The 19,565-nt window shown below is 41.8% G+C and overlaps 1 protein-coding gene across 1 annotated transcript in view; it reads left to right on the top strand.

Moving 5' to 3' along the window:
- The first annotated feature begins 12,195 nt into the window (after positions 1 to 12,195).
- LOC138656959 (cytochrome P450 4V2-like) overlaps positions 12,196 to 19,565 on the top strand; it is an 86,865-nt gene continuing 79,495 nt past the window's right edge. Inside the window, exons 1-2 of the mRNA XM_069744363.1 lie at positions 12,196 to 12,664; positions 16,621 to 16,733. Coding sequence (XP_069600464.1) covers positions 12,466 to 12,664; positions 16,621 to 16,733 — 312 coding nt within the window. The 5' untranslated portion in view covers positions 12,196 to 12,465. The remainder of the gene's footprint in view (positions 12,665 to 16,620; positions 16,734 to 19,565) is intronic.

The following is a 19,565-nucleotide window of genomic DNA, read 5'->3' on the forward strand; positions in this document are numbered from 1 at the left end:
ACCCCAGGAAGCGCAGCGCATCTTGATGCAGCAACATTAAGGTATGCACATTAGACTATACATGCACCAGGCTGTCAACTAGTAAAACCTCCTACTATTGAACGCTTACAAGGAAGGTTTATATATCCTGCTATTTTCTGACTGCAGCCCCCTATATAGTGGATACCTACCAAACTTTTACTTGCAAATAGCGACATCCTGTGGTTGCATGGCTTCTCTGTAGTGGAAGATATATGCATGCGTATATATGTGAATGTTTTTTTTTTTTTTTTTTTAAATATATATGCATATTCTATAGCGCGGTATTTTTAAAGCTGATTATTTGTGTTCAATTTATTGACAGAGGTCAGAACAACTTCTGTCTAAATACCAGCTGCTTTCTTGTACCTCCTCTTCTCTTTATATATGTGCAGCGCCAGTGTGGTCATTGGTTGAATATAGAAATTTATCTGTACAATATATTTTTATTTTTTTCATTATTTTCTGAATTTTTAAAAAATATTTTTACAATTTTTTTTACTTAGTTCCACTATGGGACTCTCACATTTACAACTCTCATCTCTGTTATAAACTATTGCAATGCACAATCATTACAATGGTTTAGAACTGTCAGTGCTGCACTGGCACAAATTAGTTAGATCATGCACTCGGCATGATCTAACTAACTTGCTAGGGCCTGGTGACCCAGATGTAATCATGGCTACATCGGGTCACCATGGCAACGATTGGGCCCCGCGATGACATCACGGGGTCGTGAGGGGGCTATGTATACCAGGATAGGGATGATGGGGACATGCATACCAGGATAGGGATGATGGGGACATGCATACCAGGGTAGGGATGAGGGGGCCATGCATATCAGGATAGGGATGAGCGGGCTATGCATACCAGGGTAGGGATGAGGGGGCCATGCATACCAGGATAGGAATGAGGGGGCCATGCATACCAGGGTAGGGATGAGGAGGCCATGCATACCAGGATAGGAAGGAGGAGGCTATGCATACCATGATAGGGATGAGGAGGCCATGCATACGAGGATGGGATGAGGGGGCCATGCATACCATGATAGGGATGAGGAGGCCGTGCATACCAGGATAGGGATGAGGGGGCCATGCATACCAGGATAGGGATGAGGAGGCCATACATACCAGGATAGGGATGAGGAGGCCATGCATACCAGGATAGGGATGAGGAGGCCATACATACCAGGATAGGGATGAGGAGGCCATACATACCAGGATAGGGATGAGGGGGCCATGCATATCAGGATAAGGACGAGGAGCCATGCATACCAGGATAGGGATGAGGAGGCCATGCATACCAGGATAGGGATGAGGAGGCCATGCATACCAGGATAGGGATGAGGAGACCATACATACCAGGATAGGGATGATGGAGCCATGCATACCAGGATAGGGATGAGGAGGCCATGCATACCAGCATAGAGATGAGGAGGCCATGCATACCAGGATAGGGATGAGGGAACCATGCATACCAGGATAGGAATGAGGGAGCCATGCATACCAGGATAGGAATGAGGGAGCCATGAATACCAGGATAGGGATGAGGAGGCCATGCATACCAGGATAGGGATGAGGGAACCATGCATACCAGGATAGGAATGAGGGAGCCATGCATACCAGGATAGGAATGAGGGAGCCATGAATACCAGGATAGGGATGAGGAGGCCATGCATAGCAGGATAGGGATGAGGAGGCCATGCATACCAGGATAGGGATGAGGAGCCATGCATACCAGGATGGGAATGAGGGGGCCATGCATACCAAGATAGGGATGATGGGGCCATGCATACCAGGAAAGGGATGAGGGGGCCGTGCATACCAGGATAGGGATGAGGGGGCCATACATACCAGGTTAGGGATAAGGGGGCCATGCATACTGGGATAGGGATGAGAGGGCCATGTATACCAGGGTAGTGATGAGGGGGCCATACATACTAAGATAGGGATGAGGGGGCCATGCATACCAGGATGGGGATGAGGGGATTTTCCTTCAATTTCCTCATCTAAAACCTAGGTGCATCTTATGGAATGATGCATCTTATAGTCCGAAAAATATGGTAATACAAATGATGTAGTCAAAAATATGTACATTTAACTTTTGATCAGTGAGGTTAAAGTTTTAAAATGAATAATTTAAAATAAATTGTGGTAATGTTCAGTTTGAATGGAATGGCCCATAAAAGATACTGATATTAATACAGCAGTATGCACTATATGCCCATGAGTCATAATCGTCATATGACATAAATTATTTTGTATAAGATTAAAATAAAATGAATGTGTCTTGTCATTTCCTTTATATTCATCTTCTAGTTCTGCATATTACTTCTCTAACCTTGCCCTTAGATCATTTGACTGGACACCTCTGCAGAACTTGATGATGAGGAATAAATTATGTCGTTTTTGGAATAACGTTGCGGCAGTCACTGTGGATGTATAACCTTCAAAATTTCATTATTGCTTAACAGAAAATCATGGGATGTGTTTAAATTTGAAACCATTTCTCTCATTCTCTGTTGTGCTGCTGTAAGAAAATGCTTGGAAGATGAAGATCACTGGAAATTACAGAGGTTTTGGAGTTCGCTTAGAGTTAATAGAATTGGTGATACCTGCTTGTTATATATTATTATGCTTTGTTTGTACATCCTAACAAACCTAAGAGCCCCTGCGCTCAATGGAGGAATCAATCTCTAGGGCGTTCAAAGAAAAGGGTCCTGTGGAAAGGAGCTAAGGGTAAAGTCAGATGCAGTGGGAACGGAGTGCTGCTGTTTGGTAATTGTTTAATTATTATAATAATAATTATTATTTATTTTATAGCATCCTTAATTCCAGGGCTCTGTATATACAAAAACACGGCTTATACTACATATCAATCATTTAGCAGCAAAACAATTATTGGTACAAACAAGCTTTACTAAACATGGCCAAGAAGCAAGTACAATTCCATGGGAATGAGGACCAAAGGGCTGTCTGCGTGGTCTTATGATCGACTACAAGTGAAAGAGTAAGGATACAGTAGGCGAGGGTAAGAGGCTGATATTGCTGTGTGCTTAAAGCAGGGTTATAGAGTGACATGGAAAAGTTTGGGCACACTTGGTCAAAAATAATGTTATTGTGAATAGTGAAGCAAGTTGAAGATTAAATTATCTCTAAAAGGCCTAAAGTTAAAAATGACAGATTTCCTTTGTATTTTCGGCAAAAAAAAAAATGTATATTTGCGTCTTGCATGCACTCCTGTTTTGAGGTCTAGCCACAGATTTTCAATGATGTTCAGAATAGACATGAGCTTTTGTTAGGATCTTGGTTAGGATAGTGGTTTTGTATGATGAGTGGGGGTAACGTGTTTGAAGAGGGGAGGTGTTGGACCCTGGGGAGATGTCTAAGTAGCAGCAGACTATTTTTTTTTAGGAACTTAATGTGTCTACATTTCGGCAGCCAATCAGGGCGCAGAAACCATCAACAATGTCATGATACAAGGGCTTCTGTCATTGCCTGCCAAAATCACATGTCCCTATTCATATAAAAGGCGGATATGTTGTTTTGCTGGATCCATTTTCTCAGTGTAACCATGTAGAGAGACCGCTCCTGCTGCTGCTGAACATTAATTTGTCATATAATTATATAGGATCCTGTCCTGTACGACGAGTTTGTGCTAAAAGTGTTATACATGCAGGAGTCCACATTTCCAACTCAAAATCGTCTGGGCTAAAACTGTGTTGCAGTCAGGACTCAGGAGGCCCAATTTGCTAATCAAAATCGTTAGACCTAACATTGGGGATGGGGATTGGGGATATAGGATCCTGTCCTGTATGACGAGTTTGTGCTAAAAGCGTTATGCATGCAGGAGTCCACATTTCCTACTCAAAATCATCTGGGCTAAAACTGTGTTGCAGTCAGGACTCAGGAGGCCCAATTTGCTAATCAAAATCATTAGACCTAACATTGGGGTTCAGCCGGGAGGCCCCATTTGCTAATCAAAATCGTTAGGCCTAATAGTGTTGTGCAGTCCGTAGTCCACATTTCCTACTCAAAATCGCTCGGGCTAATATTGTGTTGCAGTCAGGACTCAGGAGCCATAATTTTGGTGTGTTGCAATAATCGTTTGAAATGTTTGCACTCCAAGCTGGGTCTCTTTCATGTGTGTTGTCTGTAGAAGTAGGGCTCCCAGACCGGCCGGCCTGCACTTACTCTCAGTCAGCTACCTGTGTTACTAGCCTTACATTTTTCTACCTATACTAGTCTACAATGCTGATATTTGTGCCTCCTGAATGTGGCTGGAAAAAAAAACAATTTGAGCTGCTGAATGAGTTATCAGGGCTCCCAGCAAAGAAGGCTTACACCGCTCCCTCACCCACCTGGTCCTAATTGAACCTTCAATTCAAATAGCTCATTCACGGCCCATGGCTAACTGCTGCTGTGCGATTATCAAATTTCCACTGTGGGTCAATTGATGCCACTTTTCCTGGTGTCTGCCCCTAATGTTTGGAAATGTTTGGACTCCAAGTTGGGTCTCCTTCACGTGTGTTGCCTGAATTTGGCAGACCTCTCAGAGCACCAGGGTTACACCTGTCACTTATCCACCTGTTACTGATCAATGTTTCAGCTGGAAATGCTGGTGCAAACACTGTCCCATGCATCCATGCTGCACAATTATACTATATGCACTCTGTGTCAATTGATGCCACTCTTCCTGGTGTTTGCCCCTAATTTGAAAAAAAATGTGAAAAAAATCCCAAATTTGTAAAAGAAAAAAAAAGGTACCATTTTTTTTAAACCTGTATTGTCTCCATATTTTGGGATCTGGGGCTAGGTGAGGCTTATTTTTTGCATGTCAAGCTGATACAATGTTTTGATCGCCTGCATTTGAATTTATTGCAATATTACGGCAACAAAAAAAGGTAATTCTGGCGCTTTGATTGTTTTTCTCGTTATTCCGTTTACTGTTCAGTTTATTTTTTTTATATTTTGATAGAGCATTTCTGAACTCAAAGAAACCAAATATGTGCATTTTTTTATTTTTTTATTGCTTTATTTTAAATGGGTCAAAGGGAAGTGTTTTGAACTTTTACATTTTTTTATATTTTTAAAACATTCTTTTTTACTTTTCACTTGCTTCAATAGTCTCCTTAGGGGATTTCACGCTGCAATCTTCCATTTGGTTGTGCAACACATAGCAGTGTTTCAGTGACATATGATCTACCTACACGTCATAGTTCATAAAGGGGTTAAAGGTAAACTGTCAGCAGGTTTTTGCTACCTGATCTAAGTGGAAGAAGAACGTGCTTGTGGCAAGGTATCAGGTCAGAAATACAATTACAACAGGGATATAAATAGATTAATTTTTATTATTTATTTGCGTGGTAACAATAAATTAAAATTAATTAAATATTAAAAACAAATTATATTTTATTGCAAAAAAAGGGGATTATTTATATATATATAGCAATATGCTTATGAAAGAAGCACTAATTAAAGTGCTATAGTGAGAAGGAGATGCCAGTGCAATAAGTGCAAAAAATGCTAAGGATATATAAGGTGCTGCTAGTTATACTCAATATCTCCAGTCACTTACTTTAATATATATATGCGGTATTGGGTAGGTAGCCAATGCGGTATGATGCACCCCGACGCGCGTTTCGGACGCTTAACTCCTTCGTCAGGGGGTGACTGGAGATATTGAGTATAACTAGCAGCACCTTATATATCCTTAGCGTTTTTTGCACTTATTGCACTGGCACCTCCTTCTCATTATAGCACTTTAATTAGTGCTTCTTTCATAAGCATATTGCTATATATATAAATAATCCCCTTTTTTTGCACACATGGGTCTTTTTTTCACATGTTTTTAGATATACCCTCTGCTATTTTAGTACTATTTTTTTCATATATTCAGTCGCTGCAGATATATGTATAAAATATATATATATATATATATATATATATATATATATATATATACCACATATTATGGTAGCCAAATAGGTATGGGCACATGAAATGACATACATGTGTATATATAATGAATTTGTTTTTAATATTTTATTAATTTTAATTTATTGTTACCACGCAAATAAATAATAAAAATTAATCTATTTATATCCCTGTTGTAATTGTATTTCTGACCTGATACCTTGCCACAAGCACGTTCTTCTTCCTAGGGCTTAGTAGTGTTGCACTACACTTTCTTGACACACTGGTGTGTGGGGGTAGTCTGTTTTTATATGATTTTATTCATCTATACAATATATATGTAATTTTAATTGGTAGATTTTTAGACTTTATACCCTTATAGATCTAGTGTGTTTTAATTCTGATCTAAGTGGAGCATGCTGTATGCAAAGAGACCCTGAATCCAATGATGTATCACATAGATTACTGTGTGCAGCCGTTCTGACACAATCAGAGTTTTTAGATTTAGCAATGTAGCAGAGCAGAGAAAGCTAACTCCGCCACACCATGTACATAGTCTACAGACAGTGAGCTGCTTATCACAGGAGTGGGTGGAGTCAGACTAGCATGCACACACTGCTGTAGCTGCTGTATTCCAGTCAATGATAATCACCAGGTGATAAACCTTCAATGTAAGTAAACAACAGCACACAGCCCGACATGTGACACATCTTTGAATTCCGTATTTTAACCCCTACTTCATGCTGTTCTCAGATTGCATAGCAAAAACCTGCTGACAGATTCCCTTTAACCCTTTGGATTGACCGACAGCATTGTAGTTGTGAACAATACGAATCTATATATATAATTGTCTAAGGTCCACTTCCATCTGTTTGTCTGTCTGTCTGTCACGGAAATCCGGCATCGCTGATTGGTCACGGCCGGCTGGATGCGACCAATCAGCGACAGTCACAGTCCGGCCGTGAATTGGCCCCTCCCTGCTCCCCTCAAGTCAGTGCCCCCTCCATACTCCCCTACAGTCAGCGCCCACATAGCGTTTTAACAGTCCGTTAAACGGACTGCGTTACACAGTAGCATAATGCGGTGTAACGCAGTCCGTTAACGCTGCGATTAACCCTGTAAGTGTGACCAACTTATTACTATTGATGCTGCCTATGCAGCATCAATAGTAAAAACATATAATGTTAAAAATAATAATAAAAAAAAATCATTATATTCTCACCTTCCGGCGTCCGCGCCAGCCTTTCCAGCTCCTTGCGGTGTTCCGGTCCCAAGAATGCATTGCGGCAATAACCCCAGATGACGTAGCGGTCTCATGAGACCACTACATCATCACGGGTTATTGTCGCAAGGCATTACTGGAAACGGAGCGTCACGAGGAGAATCGCTAAAGGCCTGGGCTGGATCTGGGTGACGCCGGAAGGTGAGTATATAACTATTCTTTTATTTTAATTCTTTTTTTAACAGGGATATGGTGCCCACTTTGCTATATACTACGTGGGCTGTGCTATATACTACGTGGGCTGTGTTATGTACTGCGTGGGCTGTGTTATATACTATGTGGGCTGTGCTATATACTACATGGGCTGTGTTATATACTGCGTGGGCTGTGTTATATACTGCATGGGCTGTGCTATATACTATGTGGCTGTGCAATATATTACATGGCTGTGCAATATACTACGTGGCTGTGCTCAAAACTACATGGCTGTGAAATATACTATGTGGCTGTACAATATACTACGTGGGCTGTGCTATATACTACGTGGCTGTGCAATATATTACGTGGCTGTGCTATATACTACGTGGCTGTGCTATATACTACGTGGGCTGTGTTATATACTGCGTGGGATGTGTTATATACTGCGTGGGCTGTGCTATATTCTACATGGCTGTGCAATATACTACATGGCTGTGCAATATGCTGCGTGGCTGGGCTATATACTACGTGGCTATGCAATTACTATGTGGGCTGTGCTATATGCTATGTGGCTGTGCAATATACTATGTGGCTGTGCTATATACTATATGGCTGTGCTATATACTACATGGCTGTGCTATATACTACGTGGCTGTGCTATATACTATGTAGCTGTGCTATATACTACGTGGCTGTGCTATATACTACGTAGCTGTGCTATATACTACGTGGGCTGTGTTATATGCTACGTGGGCTGTGAGACTCTTTCGCCTGGGGTCCTCAAAAACCTGGAGCGGGTCCTGGCTTCACTGATTGGTCGCGCCCTGCCGGCCGCGAACAATCAGTGACAGATACAGTCCAGCTGCGAATTGGCGTGGGATTTGAACCACGCTTCCCTAAAGGCCCCTTCACATTAAGCGACGCTGCAGCGATACCGACAACAATCCGGATCGCTGCAGCGTCGCTGTTTGGTCGCTGGAGAGCTGTCACACAGACCGCTCTCCAGCGACCAACGATGCCGGTAACCAGGGTAAACATCGGGTAACTAAGCGCAGGGCCGCGCTTAGTTACCCGATGTTTACCCTGGTTACCTTCCTAAAAGTAAAAAAAACAAACACTACATACTTACCTACCGCTGTCTGTCCTCCAGCGCTGTGCTCTGCACTCCTCCTGTACGGTCTGTGTGAGCACAGCGGCCGGAAAGCAGAGCGGTGACGTCACCGCTCTGCTTTCCGGCTGACCGACGCTCACAGCCAGTACAGGAGGAGTGCAGAGCACAGCGCTGGAGGACAGACAGCAGTAGGTAAGTATGTAGTGTTTGTTTTTTTTACTTTTAGGAAGGTAACCAGGGTAAATATCGGGTAACTAAGCGCGGCCCTGCGCTTAGTTACCCGATGTTTACCCTGGTTACCAGTGAAGACATCACTGGATCGGTGTCACACACGCCGATCCAGCGATGTCAGCAGGGAGTCCAGCGACGAAATAAAGTTCTGGACTTTCTTCAGCGACCAACGATCTCCCAGCAGGGGCCTGATCGTTGGTCGCTGTCACACATAACGATTTTATTAACGATATCGTTGCTACGTCACAAAATGCAACGATATCGTTAACAATATCGTTATGTGTGAAGGTACCTTAACTGGTCGCGCCCGGCCGGCCGAATCCTGTGTATTCATTGCATTATTCTGAAATCTTCATAAATAAACTACATACATATTCTAGAATACCTGATGCGTTAGAATCGGGCCACCATCTAGTTGTCTAATAATTGTGCGCACGGTGTATCTATGACATGATGGAATGCATGTTTTCTCTGCCTCTGCACCAACCTGATGCTCATCATTGAACATACAGTAGATGCACTACCTGGCTGGTGTCGTACCTGGACCAAGTCCTTTTTCCGGGAAACATCCAGGATTGTGATGTTTATTAAACCAAAACTATATTGAATCACACTAGAATAAAAGCTGTTTGGACCTTATTCAGCTCCTTAGTTATAATCTATGACTCCCGCTCAGGTCACCCCCACTTTCCACACTTATAGAAACATACAGGCCATTAACACCCAGGAACTTATGAAGAACTTGCAGTCCTCATTGGCCCCAATCTCCTCCATCTCATATCCTGATTCTGCTCTGAAGCATTACAATGAAACCCTGCAAAGTGCCCTGGATGAAGCTGCTCCTCCTATACATAAAACAACTCGGCACAGACGGCAACAACCGTGGCACACGCTGCAAACACGTTTCCTGCAGCGGTGCTCCAGGTGCGCAGAACGTCTGTGGAGAAAATCTAATCTACCCGAAGATTTCATCCATTATAAGTTCATGCTAAAGACATACAATTCTGCCCTTCACCTCTCCAAACAAACCTACTTCAACACCCTCATCACCTCCCTGTCCAATAACCCTAAACGTCTCTTTGACACGTTCCAGTCCCTACTCAACCCAAGAGCGCAGGCCCCAACCACGGATCTCCGTGCTGACAATCTGGCCAATTACTTCAAAGAAAAAATTGACCATATTCGACAGGAAATCATCTCCCAATCTCTTCATACCATGCACTGTCCTCCCTCCCCCACTGCATCTAGTTCACTCTCTGACTTTGAACCAGTTACAGAAGAAGAAGTAAGCAGGCTCCTTGCATCTTCTCGCCCGACCACTTGCACCAGTGACCCCATTCCGTCACATTTCCTCCAGTCCCTTTCCCCGGCTGTCACCTCTCACCTAACAAAAATATTCAACCTTTCCCTCACTTCCGGTATTTTTCCCTCCTCATTTAAGCATGCCATCATACATCCATTACTTAAAAAACCATCCCTCGACCAAAACTGTGCCGCTAATTATAGACCTGTCTCTAATCTTCCATTCATCTCTAAACTCCTCGAACGCCTGGTCCACTCCCGTCTTACCCGCTATCTCTCAGATAACTCTCTTCTCGACCCTCTTCAATCTGGTTTCCGCTCTTTACACTCTACTGAAACTGCCCTCACTAAAGTCTCTAATGACCTACTAACAGCTAAATCTAATGGTCACTACTCCATGCTAATTCTCTTGGATCTCTCTGCAGCATTTGACACTGTGGATCATCAGCTCCTCCTCACTATGCTCCGCTCCATCGGCCTCAAGGACACCGTTCTCTCCTGGTTCTCCTCCTATCTCTCTGACCGATCCTTCACTGTATGTTTCGCTGGTTCCTCCTCCTCTCACCTTCCCCTTACTGTTGGGGTTCCTCAAGGATCAGTCCTAGGCCCCCTCCTCTTCTCTTTGTATACTGCCCCTATTGGACAAACAATCAGTAGATTTGGCTTCCAGTACCATCTCTATGCTGACGACACCCAACTATACACTTCTTCTCCTGATCTCACGCCTGCCTTATTAGAAAACACCAGTGATTGTCTTACCGCTGTCTCTAGCATCATGTCCTCCCTCTATCTGAAACTAAACCTGTCAAAAACTGAACTCCTCGTGTTTTCTCCCTCTACTAACCTACCTTTGCCTGACATTGCCATCTCCGTGTGCGGTTCCACCATTACTCCAAAGCAACATGCCCGCTGCCTTGGGGTCATCCTTGATTCTGACCTTTCATTCACCCCCCACATCCGATCACTGGCTCGCTCTTCTTACCTGCATCTCAAAAACATTTCTAGAATTCGCCCTTTTCTTACTTTCGACTCTGCAAAAACTCTTACTGTTTCACTTATTCATTCTCGTCTGGACTATTGTAACTCTCTACTAATCGGCCTCCCTCTTACCAAACTCTCCCCGCTCCAATCTGTCCTGAATGCTGCTGCCAGGATCATATTCCTCACCAACCGTTACACCGATGCCTCTACCTTGTGCCAGTCATTACACTGGTTACCCATCCACTCAAGAATCCAGTACAAAACTACTACCCTCATCCACAAAGCACTCCATGGCTCAGCACCACCCTACATCTCCTCTCTGGTCTCAGTCTACCACCCTACCCGTGCCCTCCGCTCCGCTGATGACCTCAGGTTAGCATCCTCAATAATCAGAACCTCCCACTCCCGTCTCCAAGACTTTACACGTGCTGCGCCGATTCTTTGGAATGCACTACCTAGGATAATACGATTAATCCCCAATCCCCACAGTTTTAAGCGTGCCCTAAAAACTCATTTGTTCAGACTGGCCTACCGCCTCAATGCATTAACCTAACGATCCCTGTGTGGCCTATATTAAAAAAAAAAAAAAAAAAAAATTAATTAACTGGTTCATGCAGCTTTACATGAACACCCAAGCCTTACACTATGGCTGGTCCGAATAACTATAGCAATTGTTACCATCCACCTCTCGTGTCTCCCCTTTTCCTCATAGTTTGTAAGCTTACGAGCAGGGCCCTCACTCCTCTTGGTATCTGTTTTGAACTGTATTTCTGTTATGCTGTAATGTCTATTGTATGTACAAGTCCCCTCTATAATTTGTAAAGCGCTGCGGAATATGTTGGCGCTATATAAATAAAAATTATTATTATTATTATTATTATGACAGATGTGCCTCTACAGCTGATCCATTAAAAAAAAAAAACCAAGCCAGTGTAAAGAAAAAGACGTTTTTGTTATATTGTTAGAATAAATAGTAATTCCCCTGCCGTCCTTATTTCCAAACGTTATTCATGCTCTGTGGATATAAAGTAATCTACTTTAAAAAAAATAATAATAATGTGTATTAATATCCCTTAGCTGCTTATCGTTAGATTTACATATCCAGACTGTTATCAAATAAGCTATTACAAGACTATACAATGTGTAAGGAGAAATATACAAATAGCAGAAACAATGACAAATCTGTCACTAGGTGCGGCTGATACAATGTCGCCAGTGCGTATGGAGCTGGTAGTGTAAAGTACACCGCAGCATGGAATACTGGAGGAGAGGCCTGTATTGCAGCAATGTGTCCGCCCGCCCCTCCTGCTTTGTGTGAGGAAGCAATATCTCAGTGCTAGCTGGCTGAGAATAGATCCAGGGCAAGGAGAATACAGGAAGCAGAGGATCATACAAACACAAGGAGACACGTTCACCACCACCATCATCATCACCATCATCATCATCCGTGTATAGCCTTCCCTGGCAGTGCTGTGCAGCAGGGGGACATGGAGCTGCTGAGGGCAGACGTGCATGTGCTGGTCTGGGTCACTGCAGCTGTTCTGCTGCTATCCCTCCTACTCTTCTCTACTGCCCCTTTCTTCACTGACTACATTCGGAAATGGAAAATAATGAAGCCAATCCCAGGAGTGGGCCCCAACTATCCTCTGGTGGGGGACGCACTGATGTTGAAGCCAAATGGTGGAGGTAGAGTATGCGTTGTATAATATAGTAGGTTACTCCATAGTTCTATGCGGAACAACAAACAGGTAATCCACGACAAGTTGTGACGAGCGACAAACTTAGTCCTACTCTGCTGTGCATATAATGGTCGACTGAAATGGAAGTGTGTCCATATAATTCTATCAGACCCATGAACATCACCGTGACCTTCGGTAAGTTTGGGTCAGGGCATGCTGTACATTGACATTTACTATTGTGCAATCTGTATGCTCCCCTGGAGTAGAAGGTCCCTCCGATATCTATTAGTTACTAGCATGTGGAATGTTCTGATCATAAACCTGATCTCTTCCAAATAAGTATAAGGTAACAATAAATAAAGAAGTCCTATCTATAAACTGTTCTGTTACACATAGAGGCGTAACTAAAAGTTTCTTAGCCCCCCGGTAAAATCTGTTCTCGGACCCCTGCCTGACATCTGTGATCTATAAATCTGATGTCTTCTTATGGGGTAGTGCCCTCATAGTTCCTCTGGCAGTGGGGTCTGAGTGCAAGCGCTACCGTTATACAGGACTCCTGTTGTTATGCCCCTGCTTCTACCAATATTTTAGAGAATTACATAATGAACAATGTTATTAGCAGAGTTGGTGCATTTGGAAATGGAAGCTTTTTGTCAATCATTTTAGCAATAATTGACTTGCTTAGTGGCGGGCCCTTCAGATTCTCTGTTGTCTGCTCGCAGGACTCTTTTAGCACAATAGCGCCTTTCAATCAAACAAATAATGTATGTTGCCTAAAAGGATGCTGTCACCCAATTTTATTTTTACCTTTTAGTAAATACACAAATCTAAGCTACGACACAAAACAAATGTTTAATAGCGAAATATCCCGTCTTCCTCAAACAAGACGTAAACAAATAGAAGCATTTTAACCCCTTAATGACCGAGCCAATTTTGACCTTAATGACCTAGCCACATTTTACAATTCTGACCGCTGTCGCTTTAGGTTACAACTTTTGAAGACTTCAACGGGTCCCGTGATTCTGAGATTATTTTTTTCATGACATATTGTAGTTTATGATAGTAGTAAAATGTCTTCGATATGACTTGCGTTTATTTGTGAAAAAAAACCCAGAAATTTGGAGAAAATATTAAAAAATGTCGCATTTTTCAAACTTTTAATTCTTATGCACAAAAATCAGAGTCATGTCACGCAAAATAGTTAATAAATAACATTTCCCACATGTCTACGTCAGCACTATTTTGGAAAGATCATTTTTTTTCTTAGGAAGTTAGAAGGGTTAAAAGTTAACCAGCGATTTCTCATTTTTCCAACAAAATGTACAAAACCATTTTTTTAAGGTACAACATCACATTTGAAGAGACTTTGAGGGGCCTACATGACAGAAAATACCTAAAAGTGACCACATTCTAAAAACTGCACCTCTCACGGTGCTTAAAATCACATTGAAGAAGTTTATTAACCCTTCAGGTGCTTCACAGGAACTGAGGCAATGTGGAAGGAAAAAATGAACTTTTTTTCACAAAACATTTACTTCAGACCCAGACTTTTTATTTCCACAAAGGTATCAGGAGGGAAACAGAGGCTGGACAGACATCTGTCTGAGATGGTTTAGTGAATCCTGCATTAAGTAGGGGGTTGGACACGATGAACGTTGAGGTTCCTTCAAACTCTAACATTCTATGATTCTTGAGGAGAAAATGGACCTCAAAATTTGTTGTGAAATTTCTCCCGAGTATGGAGATACCTTATTCGTGGGGGAAATCTACTGTTTGGGTGCACGGCAGTGCTCGGAAGGGAAGGTGCGTCATTTGACTTTTTGAATGTAAACATTGCTGGAATAATTAGTGGATGCAATGTTGCTTTTGGAGAGCCCATGCTGTGTCTAAACAGTGAAAACCCCCCACAAGTGACCCCATTTTGGAAACCACACCTCTCAAGAATTTTACACAGGAGTATAGTGAGCATTTTTGAACCCAGAGGTTCGACACAGAATTTGATAAAATTACGTTGTTGTCATATTGAATATGTGGTCATTAGTTTTGAGCAGAAGTGCTCGCTACTACAGTTTGCATCGGATGCTCGGGTATGCACCAAATATCATGGGTGTTCGAGTGATATGCTCAATTCCCTGCCCCACATGTTTTGCGGCTGTTGGACACTCAAAACAAAACATGCGGGGATCCGCGATACTCCGTGCATAACAGAGCACCCGATGCAAACTCAAGTAGCGAGCATTTGCGCTCAACACTAGATATAATATCGTAATTTTTTTACATTTGAAAAAAAAACCAATTCTAACTATAACCCCAACCATAACCCTAACACAACGCTAACACGCCACTCACCCTAACACAACCCTAACCCCAACCCTAACTCTAACCCTAACCTTAAGCCCAACTGCAAAAGAATGGAAAAAATAAAAATATATATTTTATCATTATCTATCACAGTGATCTATATAACTAATAGGAAAAATACCCTATTGTTGTTGGGTAATTGCTGGCAAATTTTGGTCAGCGAACTGCGCATGTGCCCGCCATTTTTTCCTCCTGGAAGATAACGCCCGGTCAGGGGGCTGATCTGCAGGGGAGACCATGGGATGGTAGAGGTACAGGAGGTTCTTGAGGGCATCATTTCTCTCTCCTCTGAAAAGTACATAGGACATTGTAATTACAGACAGAGCTTCCCCTTAGTTAATTGGTGGAATATTTGTCGGTCATTTGAGTTGAATGGTTTTCCACCAGTTAGAGCTTTGAAACAATTGTATGCTTACTGTTGTTGTTCTTTTTAGAGCTTGTCATGTGCAAATTGTCTCTTTAGAGAGGAAGAGGACTTGAATTCTAGTGTCACCTTTGAGAGTAGCAATCCTAAAAATTAATATCAGCCCTTTAGCGAGCGTTGCAATATGACTTAGGATAAAAACCAATCAATATTGACTTGTAGGATTGTTGCTTCCAGTAGATGGCACTGAAGTCCTCTTCCTCTCTAGAGATACAATTTGCAAAATATATTGTAAGAGTTGTATCCACAAGTTCCCGATGGCATTGGTAGTGCACCGGGTGGCCAAGTGATCGGATTGCTCGGTAAATTCATTTTGTTTTACCAGAAAATAGACTTGTCAGCTGATGGACTTCTGATTTCCTTCATACTGAATTCCACCATTTGGCAGATGGATTGGAATAACAGCATGAGGGTAACAGAATATGGCTACTGTAGATTTTGGGAAATGGAATATTGTATTCTGCATAGTATTATAAAAACATTCATTTATATTAACCACTAAATACCACGGGGTCTATATGGTTATAGTTCATTCATTATTCTTCCATTTTCCATTGTCTTGTGGTCTATTGTTAAACCTAAAAAACAGGAATTTTTTCATTCAAAACCAGTATATCTGTGCAAATAATAACTGTGTCTGGAAAGCGGTGTGCATGACCAACATGGCCTTATCCAGACTACTTTCTGATTTCATGTCGACACTTTTGTTGCAGTGTGAAAGTTCTGTTGGTAACTACTTTCACACTGTATTATTTGCAGTAATCTCTAAGTATTTGAGTCAATAACACTCACAGCACAATGTCCTTAGGTGGAGTGTTTGATAATACATTTTTTTTTTTTTCATTTTAACATACCATTGCAGAGAGCATTGTAATCTGCAACATTATAATACAATAAAAGTGAAAAAAAGTGCATTGGAAAATATTTTCCAACTAAAACTTCAAGACAAGCTTTGTGAATATGGCCAAATATAAGACAGGAAGGAAATCTAGGCAAGTTCTGATTGATTCCCTTTTAAGCTACTGTTTCGGTCAGGTAATGTGCATATTTTGTTTTTTAAGAATAAAAAGTCCTGAATGACAGTAGAAGGATACAGAGTAATTACTTCATAGAAGTTGTTTCAAGGGCAGGCTGTCCGGGATTTGTTTGCCTCTTTTAATAAATGTTTTTTTTTCCAGATTTCTTTCGGCAAATTATTGAATACACCGAGGTGCTGAGACATCTTCCACTGATCAAACTTTGGCTTGGCCCTATGCCTTTCTTGATATTGTACCATGCAGAAACCATAGAGGTCAGTAATATTTTGGGTGTATGACTGTTTATTTCCCCTGAAGACGATTTAGGCTGGAATCAGATTTGGGCAATTTGAGAGAAGTTATTTTAAATCGAACACAGGAGCTGATATATGGCACTGTATTTAAAGAATCCCTCCTCCTCCCATCAAAGTTTTTATCCTCTGAATATATTGCAGTCATCACATTATACAGCACTGTGTACTTACAATTGCACATTTTGCCTTTCTACCCAGCTAATTCTTCTCTATGTAGAAACAGGAAATATCTTTTCCCTGCATGAGTCATCCCTCTCTTCACCTCCTGACCCAGCTGATCCCTCCTCCCCCCTGCCAGGGACTTTTGTTGTGACTTATGTCTCACATAGGGAAAACTGACCTCCTGTTTCTACATAGAGCTTAGAAGGATATAGCTAGTCTGTTTTTCATCATGTGATGTCATAAACCCAATGGAAGAGAGAAGCATTAGCTGGGCATAAAGACAAAATGAACAATTGTAAGCACACAGTGCTATATAATATGATGACTGCAATATATTTTTAGAGGATATAAGTTTGATGGGAGTATTTCATTAAATCACCCTTGTGCCTTGCCAGTTATTGCTCCTTATGATGATATTATTGGATTGATTCTTTGTGTTCTGAACTGACTCCTGCACTTTGACTACTCTTCAAATTAAACCTTTAGATGCCTTTCCTGTCCCTTGCCAGTTATTACATTATACTCTATTTCACCCAGTGTAACAGCAGAGGATGGTTTGAGCTATTACAAGCTGTAGGTAGAGCTGGTTATATGGTAGCATGCTTCTTACTAATGCTGGTAATCTGAGCAGAGCAACTTGTTTCTGAATGGTATTGGGATAATATAGGCCTAACATGACTGCAATGTTAATCATGTGCTATATTCATCAGGCTCGGCCTGGTAAACATGCAAGTACGGTACTTTGAAAAATATTACATATAAATGTTTTCTATTAATATATTTTGCTGCCACATTAAAATGTAAAATGAAAGATGTGGAGGAGCCGAATTTGCAATTTAACAGTATGGGATTCTATCATGTTGATGGTGATGTTGTTGAGGTGAGGACTTAACGGGTTATATTTCACAAAGTTTAAAAGTTTCAAGTTATAACCCATCCACAGGATAGATGACAACCTGCTCATAAGTGAGATCGTAATCAAGGCTTTGAAATTCCTCATCTGTACACCACTGCTCCACTTATTGACTATAAGACAACCAGAGAGAACCCAGTGCTGAGTAGTGGACAATCTCTTTAAATACCAGTCTCTGAAGCACACACCACTGATAAGATGCCCCTGAATCATTAAGAATCACATGCCATTTAAAGGGAATCTGTCACCTCCTGGGACCTATTAATATGGGCATACAGGTAATAGAATTGTTACACTAGTCCTACCTGTATGCCTCATATTAGCTGTCTTGTTGTTGAGAAATCTTATATTCTGTCTGTATGCTAATGATTTCTTACTGGTGTTCGCTGCCTGTAAGAAATCCCTGCCTCCAGTCCTCATTATAATACTATCCCTTACTATGCATGTCAGTTCTAGCCCCAGAATCCTGCACCTGCACCCTGCACTCCCTCCACAATCTGTACCTTTTCCTCTCTTTTATGGGCACTACATTCAGGAATCTTCTGCACAGGTGCCGGTGAGTCTCTGTAACTTCCATTGTACATGACTATAAGGTGCTCTCCCCACTTTCTCCTTACATAGTCATTGCTAGGAACCATGTGTACATAGCTATGACTATGCAGGGAGGAAGTGGAGAGAGCACTGGATCAGAAGCCGGTGGTCACTGGAGCGGAAGTCGCCAGCACCTGCGCAGAAGATCCCTGAATGAAGTGCCCATGGAAGAGAGATAAAGGTAAGTTTTATGAAGGGAATACAGGGTGCAGATGTGGGATTCCAGTGCCATAACTGACGTGCATGGGAGGTGGGTAGTATTGTAATGAGGACAGGAGGCAGGGGTTTCTCCCAGGCACAGCACATCCCGGGGCCTGGATAAAATCAATAGAATATGGAAAGAATATAGGATTTCTCAACAAGACAGCTAATACGGGACATACAGTTAGGACTAGCGTACCATTTCTATCACCTGTATGCCCATATTAAAAGGTCATATACGTCTCAGGGAGTGACAGATTCCTTTTAAATGGCATGTGCTTCTTAATGAATCAGGTGCACCTTATTTGACCATTCATTGAGACTGGGGTGTACAATGAATCAGAGCTTCAGCTTACACCACCTATTATGTGGCTTAATTCATAACAAAAATGAAAGCCACTTTTTTTGGCACGTGGAGTCCCATGATAACCCATGCACATTTTTAGTGTAATCATTCCCTTAGTTAAAGAAGTTGGAAAAAGTGTGTAAAACACATCAAAAATATGGTGAGAGTCATGAAAGACAGATTTTTGTTGCAATTTACTCCAGATTTCTGGTGTATTTAGCTTGATAAATATACCTTGTTGAGTTATAACAGGATCTGTAGACTCACATTTTGTTTTCCTCATTACGATCTGCGTAACACTCGTTTGTAGAGCCATGTGATCCCTTTACACCAGTTCTTTATGGTTACATAAAAGCAGTGGCAAGAGAGAAGCAGAATAATTTCCCATGGGTATATATAACTAGCGTGTGTTAGAACTTGGCAGAAACACAACTGCACTGGCAGCCAATAGAGAAAAGGTATGGGAGCAGATTCATTAGAGTATTCATCACAGTCTCATTTGATATTTTCCAGTCTTTTTTTAACACTTTCTGGTTTTGATTTTCGTGGCTTGTGTAAAACTGCCTTAACACTAGAAAAG

Source organism: Ranitomeya imitator, chromosome 1 (genome assembly GCF_032444005.1).
Source record: "Ranitomeya imitator isolate aRanImi1 chromosome 1, aRanImi1.pri, whole genome shotgun sequence".
Lineage (NCBI taxonomy): Eukaryota > Metazoa > Chordata > Amphibia > Anura > Dendrobatidae > Ranitomeya > Ranitomeya imitator.